At 41.3% G+C, this 16799-nt stretch overlaps 2 protein-coding genes across 2 annotated transcripts in view; one reads left to right on the top strand and one right to left on the bottom strand.

Moving 5' to 3' along the window:
• DNAH7 (dynein axonemal heavy chain 7) overlaps window positions 1-16799 on the bottom strand; it is a 111743-nt gene that overhangs the window by 3451 nt on the left and 91493 nt on the right. The window contains 9 exon segments of the mRNA XM_055812961.1: window positions 591-743; window positions 1759-1989; window positions 2709-2846; window positions 3572-3757; window positions 5191-5352; window positions 6224-6424; window positions 7174-7335; window positions 8343-8519; window positions 13802-13894. Coding sequence (XP_055668936.1) covers window positions 591-743; window positions 1759-1989; window positions 2709-2846; window positions 3572-3757; window positions 5191-5352; window positions 6224-6424; window positions 7174-7335; window positions 8343-8519; window positions 13802-13894 — 1503 coding nt within the window.
• LOC114013178 (baculoviral IAP repeat-containing protein 5.1-like) lies at window positions 9573-12987 on the top strand. The gene is made up of 4 exons (XM_027792305.1): window positions 9573-9710; window positions 10762-10871; window positions 11215-11329; window positions 12814-12987. Exons 1-4 carry the CDS (start codon window positions 9573-9575, stop codon window positions 12985-12987), a joined length of 537 nt encoding a protein of 178 aa, XP_027648106.1.

The raw sequence follows: 16799 nt of genomic DNA, 5'->3' as shown, positions 1-16799 counted from the left end.
GTTTTCTTCAGTGGATTGAGTTTACTGAGCCACAGAACGGTGCCCAGACTCTAGACGTTACTCGTTTAAAGTCGGTTTGGGGAATCTGCACTCTTAGAGGTGACAGAACCCCACCGATTCTCCCCAACTTGCCCAGCTTTCTTCCCCAGCACTCTACTGAAAGCTTGGTACTTGACTGTAAGATTTTATGTTAAAACGTTTTACTGATATAATTTTGCACACTAGAAAAGAAACTCTACACTATTTTCCTTAGTTCTGTTTTACTTAACTTCATTACCACCAGATCTGTATGCAGTTTAGGTAAATCCCCTTCAGACGGCCAGTCTCATGCAGTATTACTGACGTGCCGGAGCTCTGTGGGGCGCAGGGTACGCGGCACAATGCCGGGGAACGGCCGGACGGGACGGGGGTGCCCATGAACTGCACTCACCTGTCAGTGGCTCAGTGGAAGAGGGGGAGGGGAGGGGGGTGTGGGGATGTGTGTGCACGCACGCGTGTGTGTCCGTCCCCTTGTGGAGATGTCGCCTGACATCAGTAGGCAAAAATAATACGCGGCATTGAACAAATCCGTGCAAATAGGGCGTGCTCACCTGTAAGAACTTCAGTCGGTTAAGGAAGTCGGTCACATAGCTGCCCAGAGGCTTGAGGCTTGGGTAAGACTTACTCATCCACAGTCCTGGAATTTTGCCTTTCAGAATGCTGTTAACCACTTCTTCCAGTTCAGCAGACATCACTACTAGCCCCTAAAAGAAATTTTGGAAAGGAAGATGTCGAAATACTTTGTGCAACAGGCTTGCTTTAATGATTAAAAATCAACGTAGCGCTCTGTCCAACAGACGTTATAAACTTTTTGGCAGGAGCAACACTGAAAACAAGAATAACGGCCACAATGGATTTCCTAACGAGTTACTGGGCTCTTCTGCCTGATCGGTAGGCAGGCACTAGACTGGTCAGGGAAAGGTCCGTGGCCTCTTTGGGAGAAAACTGCCCATAAGGAAAATTCTGCCTTGCCCCCCTTCCTCAGAAACACGGTCTTCCCGGAGCGCTTGTGAGCTGCGCTAACTAACTGCAAGTGCTCGCTCTTACTTAAAGTTCCCTCAAAAATCTGTGACATTGCTGCAGGTGCCTCATTCTAAACTGGCAGACCGCTCAGCTTGCAGTGTGGCTTTAATGGGGAGAGGAGTGATGTTCGTGGGGTTTTTTGGTAGTTGGTTTTTTTTGTTGTTGTTGTTAATTTTTTTAAAATACCTTGTCATCCTTAAGCTGCAATAGAGAGAAATTAAAAACGGCCAAACCTGAGTTTTTTTCCTGCTTTTTTCTGTGCAGCTGTACCTTTTGATCCCTACCATGAACAAACACTGACTTGAGACTGTGATACCTGAACGGGAATCCTCACTGGCAGGAACGTGCTGTTTGAGGTGCGAGGGGGACCTGCTCTCACCCGTAAACTGTGTCGGGTGCTTCAGGCTTTCACGCCAGTGAGGCACAAACCAACCTAGTTACGCTCGTCTTCCTTGCTAGCAAATCTGCGGTTATAAACTTTCTGGTGTGGTTTCCCTGCAGTAGGCACAGCAGTACCTTTATATTCCATTGTACTCCTGTGAGTTTTAAGATGCAGATCAATAAATCAGTTTGGAATCTGGATTCTCTGAAGTGTCTGGCTGACCTGAATCAGACTTCAGGAACTTGCACTGACAGCTCAGAGACTTGAGTCCAGGTTCTAGGTACGTGATTTAAATAAAGGTTACCTCAGCTCACCTTTGTTGCTTTCTGGATGTTAACACAGGAGTCCCGTATTGTCTGCAGGAGCTTGTTAAAGCGTCCCATCTCCTGGACAAGCACGGTATTCATGCTTTGAGTATAAATGGTTGGGTATCTTCTCATTGCTGCTTCAACGTCAAAATCTGGAGGAAGTTTGCTCAGGATGTCACTTGTGACTTCATGGACAACTTCATCAGTGGATTTTACACCACCACCAGATGCCTGAGACTAGAGAGAGCCAAAAAAGAAAGAGGCCTTAGGAGAGTGAGTAGTTAAAATGCAGGACATCAGAGCTGTTCTAAAGCTGTTGGTTAGAAGATCATTACAGTTCCAACACCTACCCTGTGACAAACTGATTTGTTTCCAAATTTCCTGCATTAATGCAAGAAGTTATTAGCTTAGCATTAACAAGATCTGGTTTCCTACAGATTTGTGTCCTCAATGTTTTTTGCTGAAACCCTGCTTCCACAGTAAACTAGTCTTTCTCCCCCACCCCTGATGTACCCGTCAGTGCCACTGGCTGGCCAGGTGCTGGGAAATGGCACAGAGCAGTGCTGAGTTCTGTCTCACTGTCCCTCCATGTCCCTCTTGTTCTCTATATTCAGCTCTTCATTTTCCCCACGAAGTTTACAGGAACTCTGGTATCCCTGGATTGTACCTGGCTTACAGACTGGACTCAGACTGGTCCAGAAGTTGAAAACTGTTAAAAGCTGGGGTGGAGTGAAGATACACAAACTGACTATAGGATCACAGGAGCTGTTTCCTTAGGAAGCCAGTCAGGAAAAATACAAACCCCAAAGAGCCTTTTAAGATTCTTACGTGGAAGAGTCGTTTCACCAGAATGGACATATAACAAAATAAGGTACAGTAAAAATCTGAACATACTAAAGCAGGGATAGAGTAGAAAGTTATGGTAAGACGGTGTGTAACTTTTACTCTTTACATACCTGTGTAAGAAGAATGGTATCAAATAACAGTTGCGTTTCTGACTGATCCTTGGTAATATCAGCATTTGCGTTCATTCCAAATATCTCCGGGGAAGGATTCAGTGGAAGTGTCTTTGTATATTCAATATAGCTTTGGTACTGAAAAGAAGAAAAAATAATACTCTAGACTTCAAAGGAGATGCAGGAACGGCCAAAGAGCGCATCCCGGCTGCAAGCTGTGTCCCAAAGCCACCACAAACTTTCCTCAGGTGACAAATACGGTGTGACACTGAGGTATGGCAGGAAATACAGGGGCGGACTGTGCCTCACCAGTTCCTTTGGTCCACCCTCTTACCTCAAATTGGGATTGGCTTTGTTTAAATAATTTATGACAAAAATTCTGACAGCTGTTGAAAATTCTCTTACAAAATAAGATACCCAGGGGCTGCAGCCCCTTTCTAGGCCCACCGCTTGCCAGGTGCCTGAAGGCGCACTGCTGGCAGAACTCTCCTTGCGTAACTCTCCCGTATGATAAATTAAGCTGATCACTATGGCATTTCTGCCTCCCTCAGGATGATCTTCAACTAACCCTGCTATGCCTATTTATAATGCTTTGGATTTCGGCAGGCGGTTTCTCCTTTATTGTCCCCTAATGTGCTGACTCACCCAGCAAAGTCAATGTAGTTAGTGGCATTTGGGGTGGGTTTTTTACATCATTTCCATTTCTTAGGAGTCACTGAAACAAGTCCTAATAGAACGTGAGATTGAGCCACAAAAGCGAGCAGTGACAGCAGTAAGCGCTGAGGCACATAGCAATGCCAGTAAAGATAGAACTATTTTTAAAAACCTAAGCCATGGTAATTCTGTTGTTCTGGGATACTTACATCTCCTTCAGGAGGAGCAAAATAAAGGCCACTTGGATCAAATTTATAATCTACATTTGTAATGATTTCTGAGGAAAAGAACATGTTTAGAACACTACGGAGCGTACGCCGATCCCAGTCATCAGTGACTCTGCCACCGTAATTGCATTCTCCAATCATGTAGCAAAGAGCATCATACGGCACCTCCTGAAAAAAAGCAAGAGAACGACCTGAGCGGCAGCCCAGCACGCCTCTGGCCAGCCATGGTGGCTACCATTGTCACTTAGTCATCCAGAATTCTCACTGCAAAGTTCAAAAGCTGTTATTTATTTCTGCTACTTCGTGCTTCTATCACTGATCTCCTGATCTTCAAACACTTTAATGATTAATCAAGCCACCCAGCATTGCTTTTTTTGAAGAGTAATAGTACCAAAAATTTCCCTAGTAATGCAGCTGGAGCTCCCTGAGCACAAGCTTTTTCAAAAGTATGTCTACTTGTTTGGCTATACATATTTCTAAAATAAAAGTATGCTGATACAGGGCCATAACTGTGCTCATATATATTTTTTTTTTTTAGACAATTAAATAAAAAATGCTTAAACTCTTGCAGTTGGGAGAAGCTGGACTCCTCTTAGGTGCACAAATGGAACAAATTCTAATGAGTGAGAAGAGACAAATTATTTACAGGAAGTCAGGGCAAGAGTGGGTGATACACTGCAAACTGGGACAAAGCAAACCAGTTGAAACAAGTACCAAGAAAGCTGTTTACGATGCACAAGATAATATCTTTTAGTAAAAAAAAAAAAAAAAATGCTTCCCTGCCTGCTAGGCACTACCTTTAGCTCATAAGCTCTGGTCATACAATGGGAGGGCATCCCCCTCACCCCCCCGCTTCACTCTCCAGCAGAGAAAGAAACACCCCAGCTTCATGATGTTGCTTTCTCATGCTGAATGACAATTTACGATTAACCACAGCGATAACCACAACCACTCCAGGCTGGCAGTGGTCTGAAGACACCCTCTTCCTGCCCCCAGCCGTAACTTTTAACAGATTCTGGCTCCAGTGGGTTGCTTAGGAAGCTGGAACACGAAGAAGCGGTGTGTACTGCCAGCAGCTCCAGAGGCTGCAATGAAGCACTGCCCAGCTCTGCTAACAGGGAAGGGAACATCACCTGCCCGTCTACTCAAACAGATCCAGGTTGTTACTAATCTGCAGCAGTGCAGGTCTAGCGTTGCCCCTGTCGCTGGGTAACTCACAGTGAGCACTCAGGGGTTTAGTACTGGTTTGTACAGCTTGCAGTAACAGCACCAAGAGCTGAATCCACAGCTCCCGCCTAGAGACAGGGTAAGACTCCAACAAAAAGGCGACTATATGGAACTAACGCTGCTCTGTTTGGCACGGCAGCACTTTGAAATTTTGATTTGAAAGTTCCCACATTAGTTATATACTGTTCTATGTATCCACACACACGCACACATTACATATACATGGTATATTAACTACTTAAAATGAATGTGGTTAGCAGTATTGCAAGTAGATCTTGGTTTCTAATTCACTGGCCCCAGTGGCAGCACTCGGCCTGCGTTGGTACATGCACTGTCCTGGAACAGGACTGGTGAGCACTGAGAGGCTGCTGTACCTCGTATTGATCAAGGAAGATGTGCAGCTGCTGCACGCTGATGCGCAGGTCGGTCTCATTGAACTGGTACGGAATGTTCCACCCCAAGGGCCCAAAATTCCGCCTCTCTTGCACCAGCGCGTGGAAGAAGCAGAGGCCGTACAGCAATGCCTTGAACTCAGCCTTCAAAGTAAATGCAACACCATTAATAACTCATGGCTACTTTAAACCATTTCACTTTTTCTCACATCCTGCACAGCAGCTCTGTCTTTGAGTCACTCAACACCCAGCACCTCCTGCTCTACTGGTTGAGTCAGGGGCAGCTGCTTGATACAGAAAAGCCTTCAGCAGCCAGTCATCAGATTGTCATAAGCATCACTTCTAGTCTCTTAAACCCGTGTGAACCCTCAAAACAATTCCATTTTTGAAGTTATATACTCATTTATATGTGACTAATATGCATGACACACAAAACTATGTTGTATGAGACCGTGTACCTATGAATATTTTTTTACACTATTGTATTATAAAACATTGTTCACACAATGTTTCTGTTTTGGAGGTTTTGTTTAGGTGTTCCCCCCCCCCCCCCCCCTCATTATCAAGATGGATTTCAGGTATTTAAAAAAAACCCTTCAGGTGGTAGGAATTTTTGTTTTTCGATTGAGACCATTTAGCAAAGTACTAAGTATATGACCTCATTTAGAAAAACTACATTAATTATAGAAAAATAAAGTAAAATATGCTTGCAAACAGACATCTAATTATGAAAAGAGTAGCTTTAAAAATAAAAGTTTTTCCCAGTCTTACTTCTTTTTTAAACTAGAGAACTGTAGTATTAATGCCATATCACAAAATCTCAATTGAGAAGTAGGAGACTAGCAATAAAATAAAAATTATATTTACTTCACTATTGCCAGTAATCAAAACCAGTTTCACTGCAGTGGAAGACACCTATTTAACTGGGAAGATTCCCTCCCCCTCAGGCCTGCACACAGAGTCATCAGGGTCTGCTTATAACTGATTTACAAAGCTACAACACAACATTACTAACGGGTTTTCTGCAGCTGTTGAAAAAGTCAGGATCGGATATCGGGTCCATCAGGTACGAACGGGTGATATTGGCCCGTAACCCTTTCGGTGCTTCATTAGTCATCTTCACCCCGTGCTGCAGCACAGACACGGGGAAGGTGGCAGACGGGTAACTGGTGAGCCAGAGTCGGAAATCCGGGTGTGTTGTGTCAGGGTTTAGCTCCTAAAATAAACACATACAAAACCACACAACAGGAAGACACAGTAGATTAATATACACCACAAGTGTTATAATTAAAGCATTTCTTAAGTAAGTGGGAAAACATACCACTGCAACATTTAATTTCTTAGATGCTTTCATGTGATTATAGTGAAAGTCACAATTATGAACAACTGCCATTCTACAGCTGGTTTACTTTTACTCAAGACTTCAGTATTTTTAACTAAAATTTGTCTTCTTTGTGCATGTTTGTGGAATATATGAACAAAACCAAGGCCAAGCTCTCCACCACAAGAGCAATGGGATGAATACTTTGCCCACTGACGGCACTTACTGTCATTCAGCTGTTCCGGGAAGGGCTACAGTGACAATATGGACACAGCAGAAATGTGTTAAAATTTAACAAAGGGGGAACAAAGGAATTAAATATATGCTAGTGCCTCTTCGGAAACCTGTGGCTGTTCAAGAGTAGAACTCCTTAGCATACTGCTTTTCCGCAGCACTGGATGTACCAAAGCTCTCAGCCTGCAGAGCCTGTTGGAGCGGCTGGGATTTCCCAGGCGGGGAACGGGGCAGACCCACCGCGCCTGCGAGCACCCTAGTCCAGCAGGCAGAAGGACAATGACAGGATCAGCGAGTGATGATTTCCCTTCTCTAATGGGAATCCCCACCATGCATGCTATTTCAGTCACTTGTATGGTCAGATGTGCCTTCAAAAGTATTCATCAGAAGAAGAAAACACTTATGTTTACCTCACAGACTCTTTCCAGTATTGGCATCCATGAACTTGCTAGATGGCAATTTTGCAGAACTACCCAGGTTCCTTCCTTTACTGCCTTCTCGATCATCTTCATGGCTATGGGGCCTTGGCCTTGACCGAGTGACAGAGCGCTAAGCTTTGTGCCACCGTATCCCTGCACACAGAAAGAAGTCACAGGTAACAATAACATTGCCTGAACACACTAAACCTTCTGGTGTGAGAGTTCACATCTATATGTATATTTGAACTAGTTCATGTACAGTATATTTTCAAAATACAGTTTAAGTCTTTTTTTTAAGTCATTCCAGTTGACTAAAACCTCTTACGTATCTTCCAGTGAAAAGCTCCGACTACGCATCCATTTCATCTGGAACTGGAAAATTCTGACAGTTTCGAAATACCCCTGGAAACAGTCCGGAACAGACTACAAAATGCTCGATACGTGGGAAGCTTGGTGGCTGGAGCCTTGAAGCATGTCTGGCATTCTCAACAGCACAGGCTTCTGGCAAAATAACCACCAGGCAATGCAAGAAAAACATCTTGCCAGAAAACAGCAACGTTCTAGTATTAGAACAGTACTCTTCTGCATAACTGATTTAGGCTGTTAGGAATTTTTTGGTTTAAATACCATAATAATGACAGTCAAAGCCAACAAAAATCCGTACTTGAATTCTGAGGTATAAATGCCACCCGAGATCCGAAGGTCCTGTTACCACAGTGTTTATAATTAAGTAATACATTACATATAATGCCTGTTAGGAAAAAAATACCATTTTCAGGTAAGATTCCTTACAATGACTGTTTAACTCATTCACTATGCTTTTGTTCCGCTTTTCCATTTTTCATTTGAGATCACACAAACTAATTAAATACATCATGACAACACAACATTCTAAAAAATGCCAAAAACATTTAACATACGATTTCTTATGAACAACAGGCAAATTATTCGTTCCTAAAACCAATCCACTTGCATTAATTAGTGCTTTGTGTTAAAGAGAAGATGAGAGCAATTTTTACATGGTGTTGGGCAATTAAAACCAGGTTTTTGAACTTACTTCAGCATTTCAGCTTTTACTGAAATAAAGTTCTTTGCTTCATTCAAACACATGCATGCACACACAAGCATCATATTTTAGAAGTTTGGAGATACTGAAATACCTGATCATCAGCAAACTTCAGAAGGGCTGCCATGGGGTCGGCACCGGGAGAAAGTACAAATATCAGTGGTACACAGGAATGACTATCAGAAAATGCTTTCGACAAATCAAATGGAGGTGGCTCAATAAACGGATGGCCCAGGTTGTGAATGATAAATTCCTGCACCATTGGTATTATCTAAAAAAAAAAAAAAAAAAAAAAAAAAGGAAAAATAGAATTAAAGTGTCCTAGTTTTGTGTAAGAATTAACACGTATTACTCTAAACATTTTAATATAAATTTCAAGGACAGTATTCAAGCATGTAAAATTAGATACAAGTACAGTTGTGGAAGACTCAATGACTTGGCATGTGTAAATCAGGCAAAAAAAGATGCTTGCAGAGGGCTGAACCTGGCGGTGCCATGCAGGTGATCCTTAACCTCACTTCCCTCACCAATCTGGACAGACTAATGTGCTGGTACAGGAAGGCAGACTTTTTCTGCAATTACTCCATCTGTACTAAGGAGAGGATTTCAAACTTCAGGTCTCATAATACCTTTCAAAGGTGTTAAGGTCTTGGCTTAGAAAACTGACGTGTACAGCAGTGTTGTACACACTGGTGTTCAAAATTCCTACTGAAGGTAACTGGGCGCTGTACGAAAATGAGAGACAATTCATAAACTAACAGCTTAGTATGTTTTGATCATGTAAACCCTTACAGATATAATTTTTTTAAATATCACCATTTATTCTATCTCTGGACACACTCTAGAATATTTTACAATATCCACCTCCCCTTTACAGAAATGCAACAGTACTTACAAAAGTGGTATTAAGATTTAATCTCTAAACGTGAAATCCAAGAAACACTAAAGGTTTACAAATAGCAATGTTAATTGAACACTCTGGTCACAATCAGTATAATATTCTTTAAAATTTTATATGTAAAATTGCTGTATTTGTAACTACAGTTTTATAATCCGCACTTTTGTCATTTCAATGATAAAATTTGTTATTTTCATACTGCATTAACACAGGTACTTTCAGTTAATAAATATATAGTGTGACTGAGTATACAGAACATGGGGGGGGAGTTTCAGTAGCTTCATTTGTCTTGATTGTCCCACTCAAGCTCACCTGTGTTTTTACTTTAAAACTTCTTACAGCTGCAGTGTGTCACCAATTAACATCATGCCTTAAATGTGAGAGCAGGAGGGAGGCTCTGGGCTATACTAATTGCAGGCTTTATAGATGGAGGCTCTCTTGAAAGAGCTTGGTTCGGCTTCTAAGCTCTTGAGTGATTTTAAAGATATGTATGAATATGAGAACCGTTTAAAAACCTTCACCAACTGGCCTTTTACAGAGAACTGCAAGTGCACTCCAGAAAATGTAAGTCTGAAAATGATGATTTTGACTATGCCTTGTTTTTTATATACTGTGCCTGAATGTGGAGTCATTAAGTATATTTGTGTTCAAGAAGAATTGTAAGCTTCCACGAAGCCTGAAGAAAAGCTGAATACTCCAATTTTCCTGTTCCCTGCACAGAAATCCTGTAGTAGGACTAGCTTCTGTGTGTTCAGTTCACTAGTCTAGTGACATAATTGCATACAGATACTTTTCTTCTTTTAATTATCTTTTTGTTCTTTGCACTTAAAAGTTAGTTTTTCATATTATGTAGTCTATCTGATTGCAAATTTTCACTCATAAAAAAGAAGCCTACATTAGAAGAAGCATGTATGCATCTAGCCAGAAGGATGAAGTAGCAGAATGCTCACTGATTAAAATTCAGAAGTTGAAATTACTTAATTTTTAGAAAACTTAATGTTTATGTCGCAGCAGGCTTTGACTTAAGCATTAGAAAAAATCCAGCTGACTTCTACTTTAGCCCCACGCATGAAACTTCAGGCTGGATCTCACATGAGTCACCCTGCAAGAGTTATCTGAGAAGGTGTGGAGTTTGGTAACTGAAACAAACCTTCAGTGTTCAGACCAGGTGTGTTTCTAAAGTGACAGGAAAACACAGAAGTCAGAGGTAGCATTTGACTCACGTGACTTACAATTGAAGGTTTCCTGTGTCCATGGTCTTATGCTATTGTTTTTCTCTGAAAATATGCTAAAGTCCTGTCTACAGCAGATCTCATGCACTGCTACTGAAATGCCTCGTCGCATGGCATCTGCTAGAGCCTTCCGGCACAACGAAGCCACCTGGCAGGCTGTAGATGCCACAGCTAGGCAGAAATCCCTTCATTACTTGTAGCTTACCCCTTGCTCCTTGTTGCTTATTTACCTGCTTGCAATCCTTGCACACTTAAAACTTGTTTTATAGCCTGATAGACAGTGTGGGGAAAGGCAGCCCTTACGGGCTCTCAACAACAGCTTGCTGATGTGGACAGGAGCGGGGTGTTGGCCGGGGCTCTAACTGCTAAACTGTCGCCTGCAGATGGCAAAGGCGGGCTTTGTCCACTGCCCAAACGCAAGCGAACCCGACGTGGCAATGTGTTTCTTTTGCTTGACAGAACTGGAGAGCTGGGAACCAAATGATGACCCATGGTAAGCACAGATGTAACAATGTTCTTGAAGTATCCTCCAAACTTCTCTGAGGATATCACCTTACTCACTGTAGTATTACCAGTTACTCTGTAACAGTTCACAAAACGGAAGGTTTATCTTTCCCAGTAACCTTGCACTGGTTCAACTAGCTCTTGTCCGAGGTATTGCCTGTTTCAGATAGATATATCTAATCAGATAGAGAATAAAATCTATTTTATATGTTCTCTGTATGATCTTTTTTCTACTGATGGACCCAAGTACTGAAGAGACCTGTCAAGATGCCATCTCCTCAAACGCAACTTTCATGCTTTTAATATGTCCTTATTCTGGATTTCTGTTGCAGGGAAGAACACACCAAACGTCAAAGTTGTGGCTTTTTAACCCTTTCTAAGCACTTTGATGACCTGACAATGGAGGAGTACTACACGCTGGAGATGACACGGCTGAGAACTTTCCTTGTAAGTATTAACCAAATAATTTTAATGTAAGATTCAAAACTAGAACGTAAACAAGAACTTCCATTTCTCAACTTTTCCAAGCATCAGTGAGGAGTGATTGTGTAAGGCTTATTCTGAAGCAGTGATTTACGTGCATTATTGGCTAAGAAATCTGCACCCAAACACTTCAGTGTAGTCCACTGCCTCACTTCTGAAGGAAAGCCTGTTTCCTTTAGAAAGGTTATTAAAGCAGAAAAAATGTCTTGGGTGCAATGATCAGTCTGTCAATGCAGGAAGCTCTACAATGAGCTGCCCTCTCTCTCAGGAGGCATGAATGACACATACGAAAAGATAAAATTTGACCACGTTGTTGCTTCACATGTCCCGTTTTACATGTAAATCAGACTAATTGGGCTTTCAAACTTTAAAGCCAATTTCAAATGACTTGGTTATCCAGTTTTACTCTTCCCCACTTCTGGGATTTCATGTATGCCATAGTGCTGACATATATCACAGATCAGCTGATCTTGATCAACTAGTTGAGGCAGCTCAGTTCTGTGTGCTTCTGTATATGACCCCTAATCCTATATATATATATATAAATTTATATATATATATATAAATAAAATATATACCCCTATGTAAGAATCAAGTGCACCACGTTCCCTGATGAGGCACAGCAAAGGTTCTGCATCTTACTTCCTGGTGGGTTTGCACAAATAAGATCTTTGCCGTGCTGATAATGTTCTGTATTGAAAATACACCTGGTGACTGGCAAGGTGAAGTATTTAAGTTCCTCATACAACACACTCAAGCACTTAAAAATAGGACCATGTGCTGCAGTGGGCACAGTCTGGTATCTTAAAAGGTGGACTAAGTGAGAAGACTGTTATCTAACCTGAACAGCAAATCATTCCGCGCAGCATTCCAAGGTACAGAAAGCGTCTTGGCCATAACATTACTTTATTTCAAAGTACAGCATATGGAAAACTTGAAGCAGCAGCTTCAAGTGGGGAGACCCTTTTGTCTCCAAGAATACTGTCACCAGTAGCTTGGAGGGCTCTGCACTAGGGCTGACCCAGCACGTGCTCTGCCATCTTGAAGCACTGATACCCTAATGCGTTCTGAGAAGTGAGCTCACACCTCTTCACAGAGAAGAGAATCACTTAAGTAAGTGATCCCTCCCTGATGTGACATAAAATAGAGCTAAACAGTAGGTTCACAATTTACTTTAAAAGTACGCTAGACATTCCCAGAAGTACTCACTGAACTGAGCCCTACTGGCAAGGCTGGTGGATCCCGAGTCCCTGGAGCCACGCACCTGAAGGATCTGCCACGCTGCTCTGGACCATCCAGACAGCAGTACTGCTGACCACAGCCAGAAGTAGACTTCTAAGCTAGAACTGCTGGCAGACAGGTGGGGTTTTGAGGATCTAAGTTTTGAATGTAGCTAACTATAGTTAAACTGCTCAATTGAAAGTCTCAATCTTTTGCTTTGCTTTAAGTGCAAAACTGGAAGAAGCATAATAAACTCTTTTGAAGAAGAAGTCGCTGCAACTAGGCAGCGTCTTGTGGATAACTTTGTCTCCAAGCATCAGTATACACCACCGCAGCCTGCGCCTCTCCACGCCGATCCTTCTGAAAGCTCATACCACCAGGCAAAAAAAATCCAGAAGTGAAATGTAAACTCTGACTCTAAAAGTTTCTCCTTTTTATCCTGTACAAATGTTTATACTGTTATCTGAGTACTAATATATGGCTAAACAGTTGTGTGAGGAAACGCAGAGAATTCCTTTCACAGGCTCTCTGGAGCAGAGGTCCTGACAGTTTATGCTAATTCCTACCTTTTATAATGTGCTTTGTTGTTATGGCTAGGTGTGGACCAACAGTCCCACTAACCTGTGAATATATGAAAAATGTCTAAGCAAATTACTTATATGCTGGTTTGTAGTAGGCTGAATTTTTTTGAATAAAGATTCCCAACTATGAGCACCTTTTGTGATCTGTGCCACATTCAAACCTCACAGCTAGACAGACTCAAATCAGAATAGTTCTGCTTCAAAACACTTTCCATAGAGCAAAATGGATCTGTCTGCAATAATTGCTGCCTTTAGAGCACCTACATTATCTAAACTCCTGCTTACCATTAAATTACCTTCCTGGATCAGACAAAATTTATCATAGTGACATCCGTCAAAAAAGCTACGCAGGCACAAATAGCAGGTGTACTGAAAAAGGACAGTCACAAGGAGGAATAGCTCTGGGGTTTTTGGTGCGTATGTGAAACTGAAAAAAAAAACAACAAAAAAACAAAAAAACCAAGGGCCTAACAATTTCATAACTATTTCAAACTTTAAAAAAAAGTCTCATTAATTCTGATTTTCCTTTATGAGAGACTGTTGTAGACACCATGGCTGAAATACACACTTGCAAATACTTTTGGTTTCAAAGATGGACAGACCTTTTTGAGTAAGGTAATAGTTTTGTACGTACTTTGTCAGGTCTCAGGCAGCGAATGATGAGCATCCTTTGGAACTCCCCCAACTTGTCTTGCCACTCTGCAGGAAAAGTCTCACGCTGGGGATCCTAAAAGCATATACATTTCAATGTTCTTTAAAGCATTTGTGAATTACCTATGACAGTAAATTATCTTTCAACTTGACACATTGAACCATGATGTATTTTTTAATTAATCTACAGAAACGGGGTTGGCATGCTTAAAGCTTTTAAACACACATTTAAAGTGTTTTGTGGGGTTTTTTTATCTGAGAAGCTTTTCTTACAGCAAAGAAGTTAAAAGTAATCTTTAAATCTCTAAAAGGTAATATTTCAAAGTCCTTCCCTAGAAAGAAGAGAAGGAATGAAGTGGAGGAATCCTGAAAATGTACTTCACCACCTCCTTTCTGTTAGAACTGAATTACGGTGCCAGCTTTCAATGTTACAATGGTAACAACATAATCAATGACAATCACATTACACGGTAACTAAGAGTTAGGCTGCACCTGAATGCAGGAAAACAAGAATTGGAAAATTAAGTCAAACAATGCAGCAGAGAGCTTAGTTTGTAAATGTTGGATGAGTAACCCAGCTGTTATTGCAGTTATCAGACTGGGAAGGGCAGCTGTTGTGTGGCATGTTAATTTCTGGTGAGACTGAAGTACAGTGCCAGCTAGGTATGCCTTTCTGGAAACTGGTGTTACAGCTCTGCTGGGGAGCCTCTGGGGCTTGTTGTAGAGGGCTGGGCACAGAGGTATGCAGACAGACCTGCACAAACGGCATTCTGGGCAGCTTTGATTTAGCAAATCAAACTATGCTGGAGCTTATGTTCTGCTAAGGGTCTGCAGCCTGGCCACCAACATCTAGGGGCACTTAGTTTCAGACTGAAATCTAGAATGCTCCATTATTTTTATATTAATAAATGGGGGAAATAGGTACCCCAGAATTACATCTATAGCAGCTGTTGAAGGGTTTTAGCTAAAAAGTTGCAAGTTTTCTGGGAAACTGAGAGAATTAGGAAATGCTGAGGAGTTAAGGTTATACTGAAGACTCCATTGAGTTGTGCCACTGTGTCAAACTCTTGACTTCACCGTGAGAAAAGCTGTATCAGTAACTTTGAGACTAAGTCAACCATCCAGATGAGAAGTGAGTTTCTGTCCCTACTCCAAGATACTGAATACAACTTTAGATAAAATACATGGAATCCTTGAACTGGAGGGTTGAAGTCGGGTCTTCCCTACTTCTGGAAGCAACCTGATCTACAACAGTAGGAGGAGAAAAGTGCATCTCAAACTTCTTTGAAAAACATTCATATTCAGTGCTGATGACAAAGTGGCTCAAGCAATGCTGGTTTTGTGCCCTGTCTCTTTAACACACATGCATACGGGACTGAAACAGCCCTTCATTTAAATCTGTGTGTCACCCACAAGACAGAAAAGGAGCTGGTTGCATGTTACTGGAGAAGAACTACACTGGTGATAAAAAAAACCCAGCCATCAAGAAGGAAACTTCTCCAAAACCCATTAACTAGCATTTTTTGAAAATTCTAGTACATTCACCTTAAAGTACTAGTATTAAAGCTAGATAGGTAATGAAAATGTTTTCACACAACGAGTAAAAGGCATAGCAAGTCTTCTGTGCCAGGACCGTGATAGATAATAGGATTCCTTTTGATCTAGCACTCAGTAACTGAATGTTCCTGGCTTCAGTGTTACTGTTTATTAGATTCTTTGCCAGGTAACTGATGACCTGATTCTATAGATCTCATTTTATTGAATGCCGCTTAAAGTGGTTCGTATTTATTTCACTTTGGCTGTGTGAATGCACACAGTTATCATACACATCTTGACTCTTTACTTCTGAAAGTCAGCACCTTTCATTTATATTAGGCATTGCTTTAAAAAGCTGTAATCCCAAAGTGCATAATGAAGTAATCCCCTGCCTCAACCTCTTTTTCAAATGCCATCATTTCTCTGTTGGTTTTCTAAGTGCCTATTTCCCAGAGAAGCCCTCAAGGTGCTCTATCTTTTTGTAAATGCCCAAGGAAAGCTTTATCTCTGCTATTTGCCTGTTTCCTGCAACGCAGACAACTGAAGGAGCTGCAGCTGCTCAAGTTCTGTAATGTTTCTCACTGTATGCTTATAGCATTTCCAACCAAAAAAAAAAAAGCATTATTTTCCTCTCTGTATACTTTAAGGCCCTTTTTAAAAAAGAAAGGATTTCTAAATCCTTGACATTTACAAAGTTTCCACAATCTTTTTGAAATGGGGTAAGAAGTCCTGGGTCATTTGACTGAATATAGGTGATAAATTTTCATCATTTAACGATGAAGCGAGAAAAGTGGCTCATTGGCCAGTATTATCTGAACATGGAAGTGGTTATGGCCAGATATGGTGCAAGCAGGAAAGAAAGATAACTTTTAAAAATATTTGTCCAGCAGGTATATCTACAATGAACATATCGACAATGAATATATTGATTATGAATCTGCGTATCAAGAAGCTGAAGGGGGGAATATGATAAAATTAGAAAAGGAGTTAACAGTAAGATTGAAGATGAAGCAAGTGCCCAAAGGTGGAATAAAATTAATCTAAAGAACTTAGATTTTAAGGAAACAGTGATGAAGTTAGATAAAGACCAAGTCATTAATGCAAAGATCATCAGGTCACTGTGAGAACAGGGAATCCCACGTCTCCAAATCCCAGTCTCGTTTCTCTACATGGCAATAATTGTTTTTTCAACACTTACCCAGGAAAGCAGCATGCTACATATTAGCACGATAAGCCATCCTCAAAGCATGGTAAACGAAAGTATAGACTGACAAAGGACAGTGTTGCCTTACGTTTAGCAAATTTCACTATTACCTTGCCACATCCAAATTCAATTCAGACCATGACTTGCTCTTCAGAAGCCACCTGACAAATTGCCAACAATCTACTACTACACACCATTTGCTTAAATATTTACAGTCATATATGTAAGAACATGCCATGTA

Source organism: Falco peregrinus, chromosome 8, assembly GCF_023634155.1.
Source record: "Falco peregrinus isolate bFalPer1 chromosome 8, bFalPer1.pri, whole genome shotgun sequence".
Taxonomy (NCBI): Eukaryota; Metazoa; Chordata; class Aves; order Falconiformes; family Falconidae; genus Falco; species Falco peregrinus.
This window is presented reverse-complemented; position numbering and strand designations above follow the sequence as displayed.

Bases quoted from the DNA above. Each gene is read 5' to 3' on its own strand.
- LOC114013178 (XM_027792305.1), top strand. From the start codon at position 9,573: ATGGAGGCTCTCTTGAAAGAGCTTGGTTCGGCTTCTAAGCTCTTGAGT. The intron at 10,872-11,214 runs GTAAGCACAGAT...TTTCTGTTGCAG, and splicing joins GAACCAAATGATGACCCATG to GGAAGAACACACCAAACGTC. The intron at 11,330-12,813 runs GTAAGTATTAAC...CTTTGCTTTAAG, and splicing joins CACGGCTGAGAACTTTCCTT to TGCAAAACTGGAAGAAGCAT.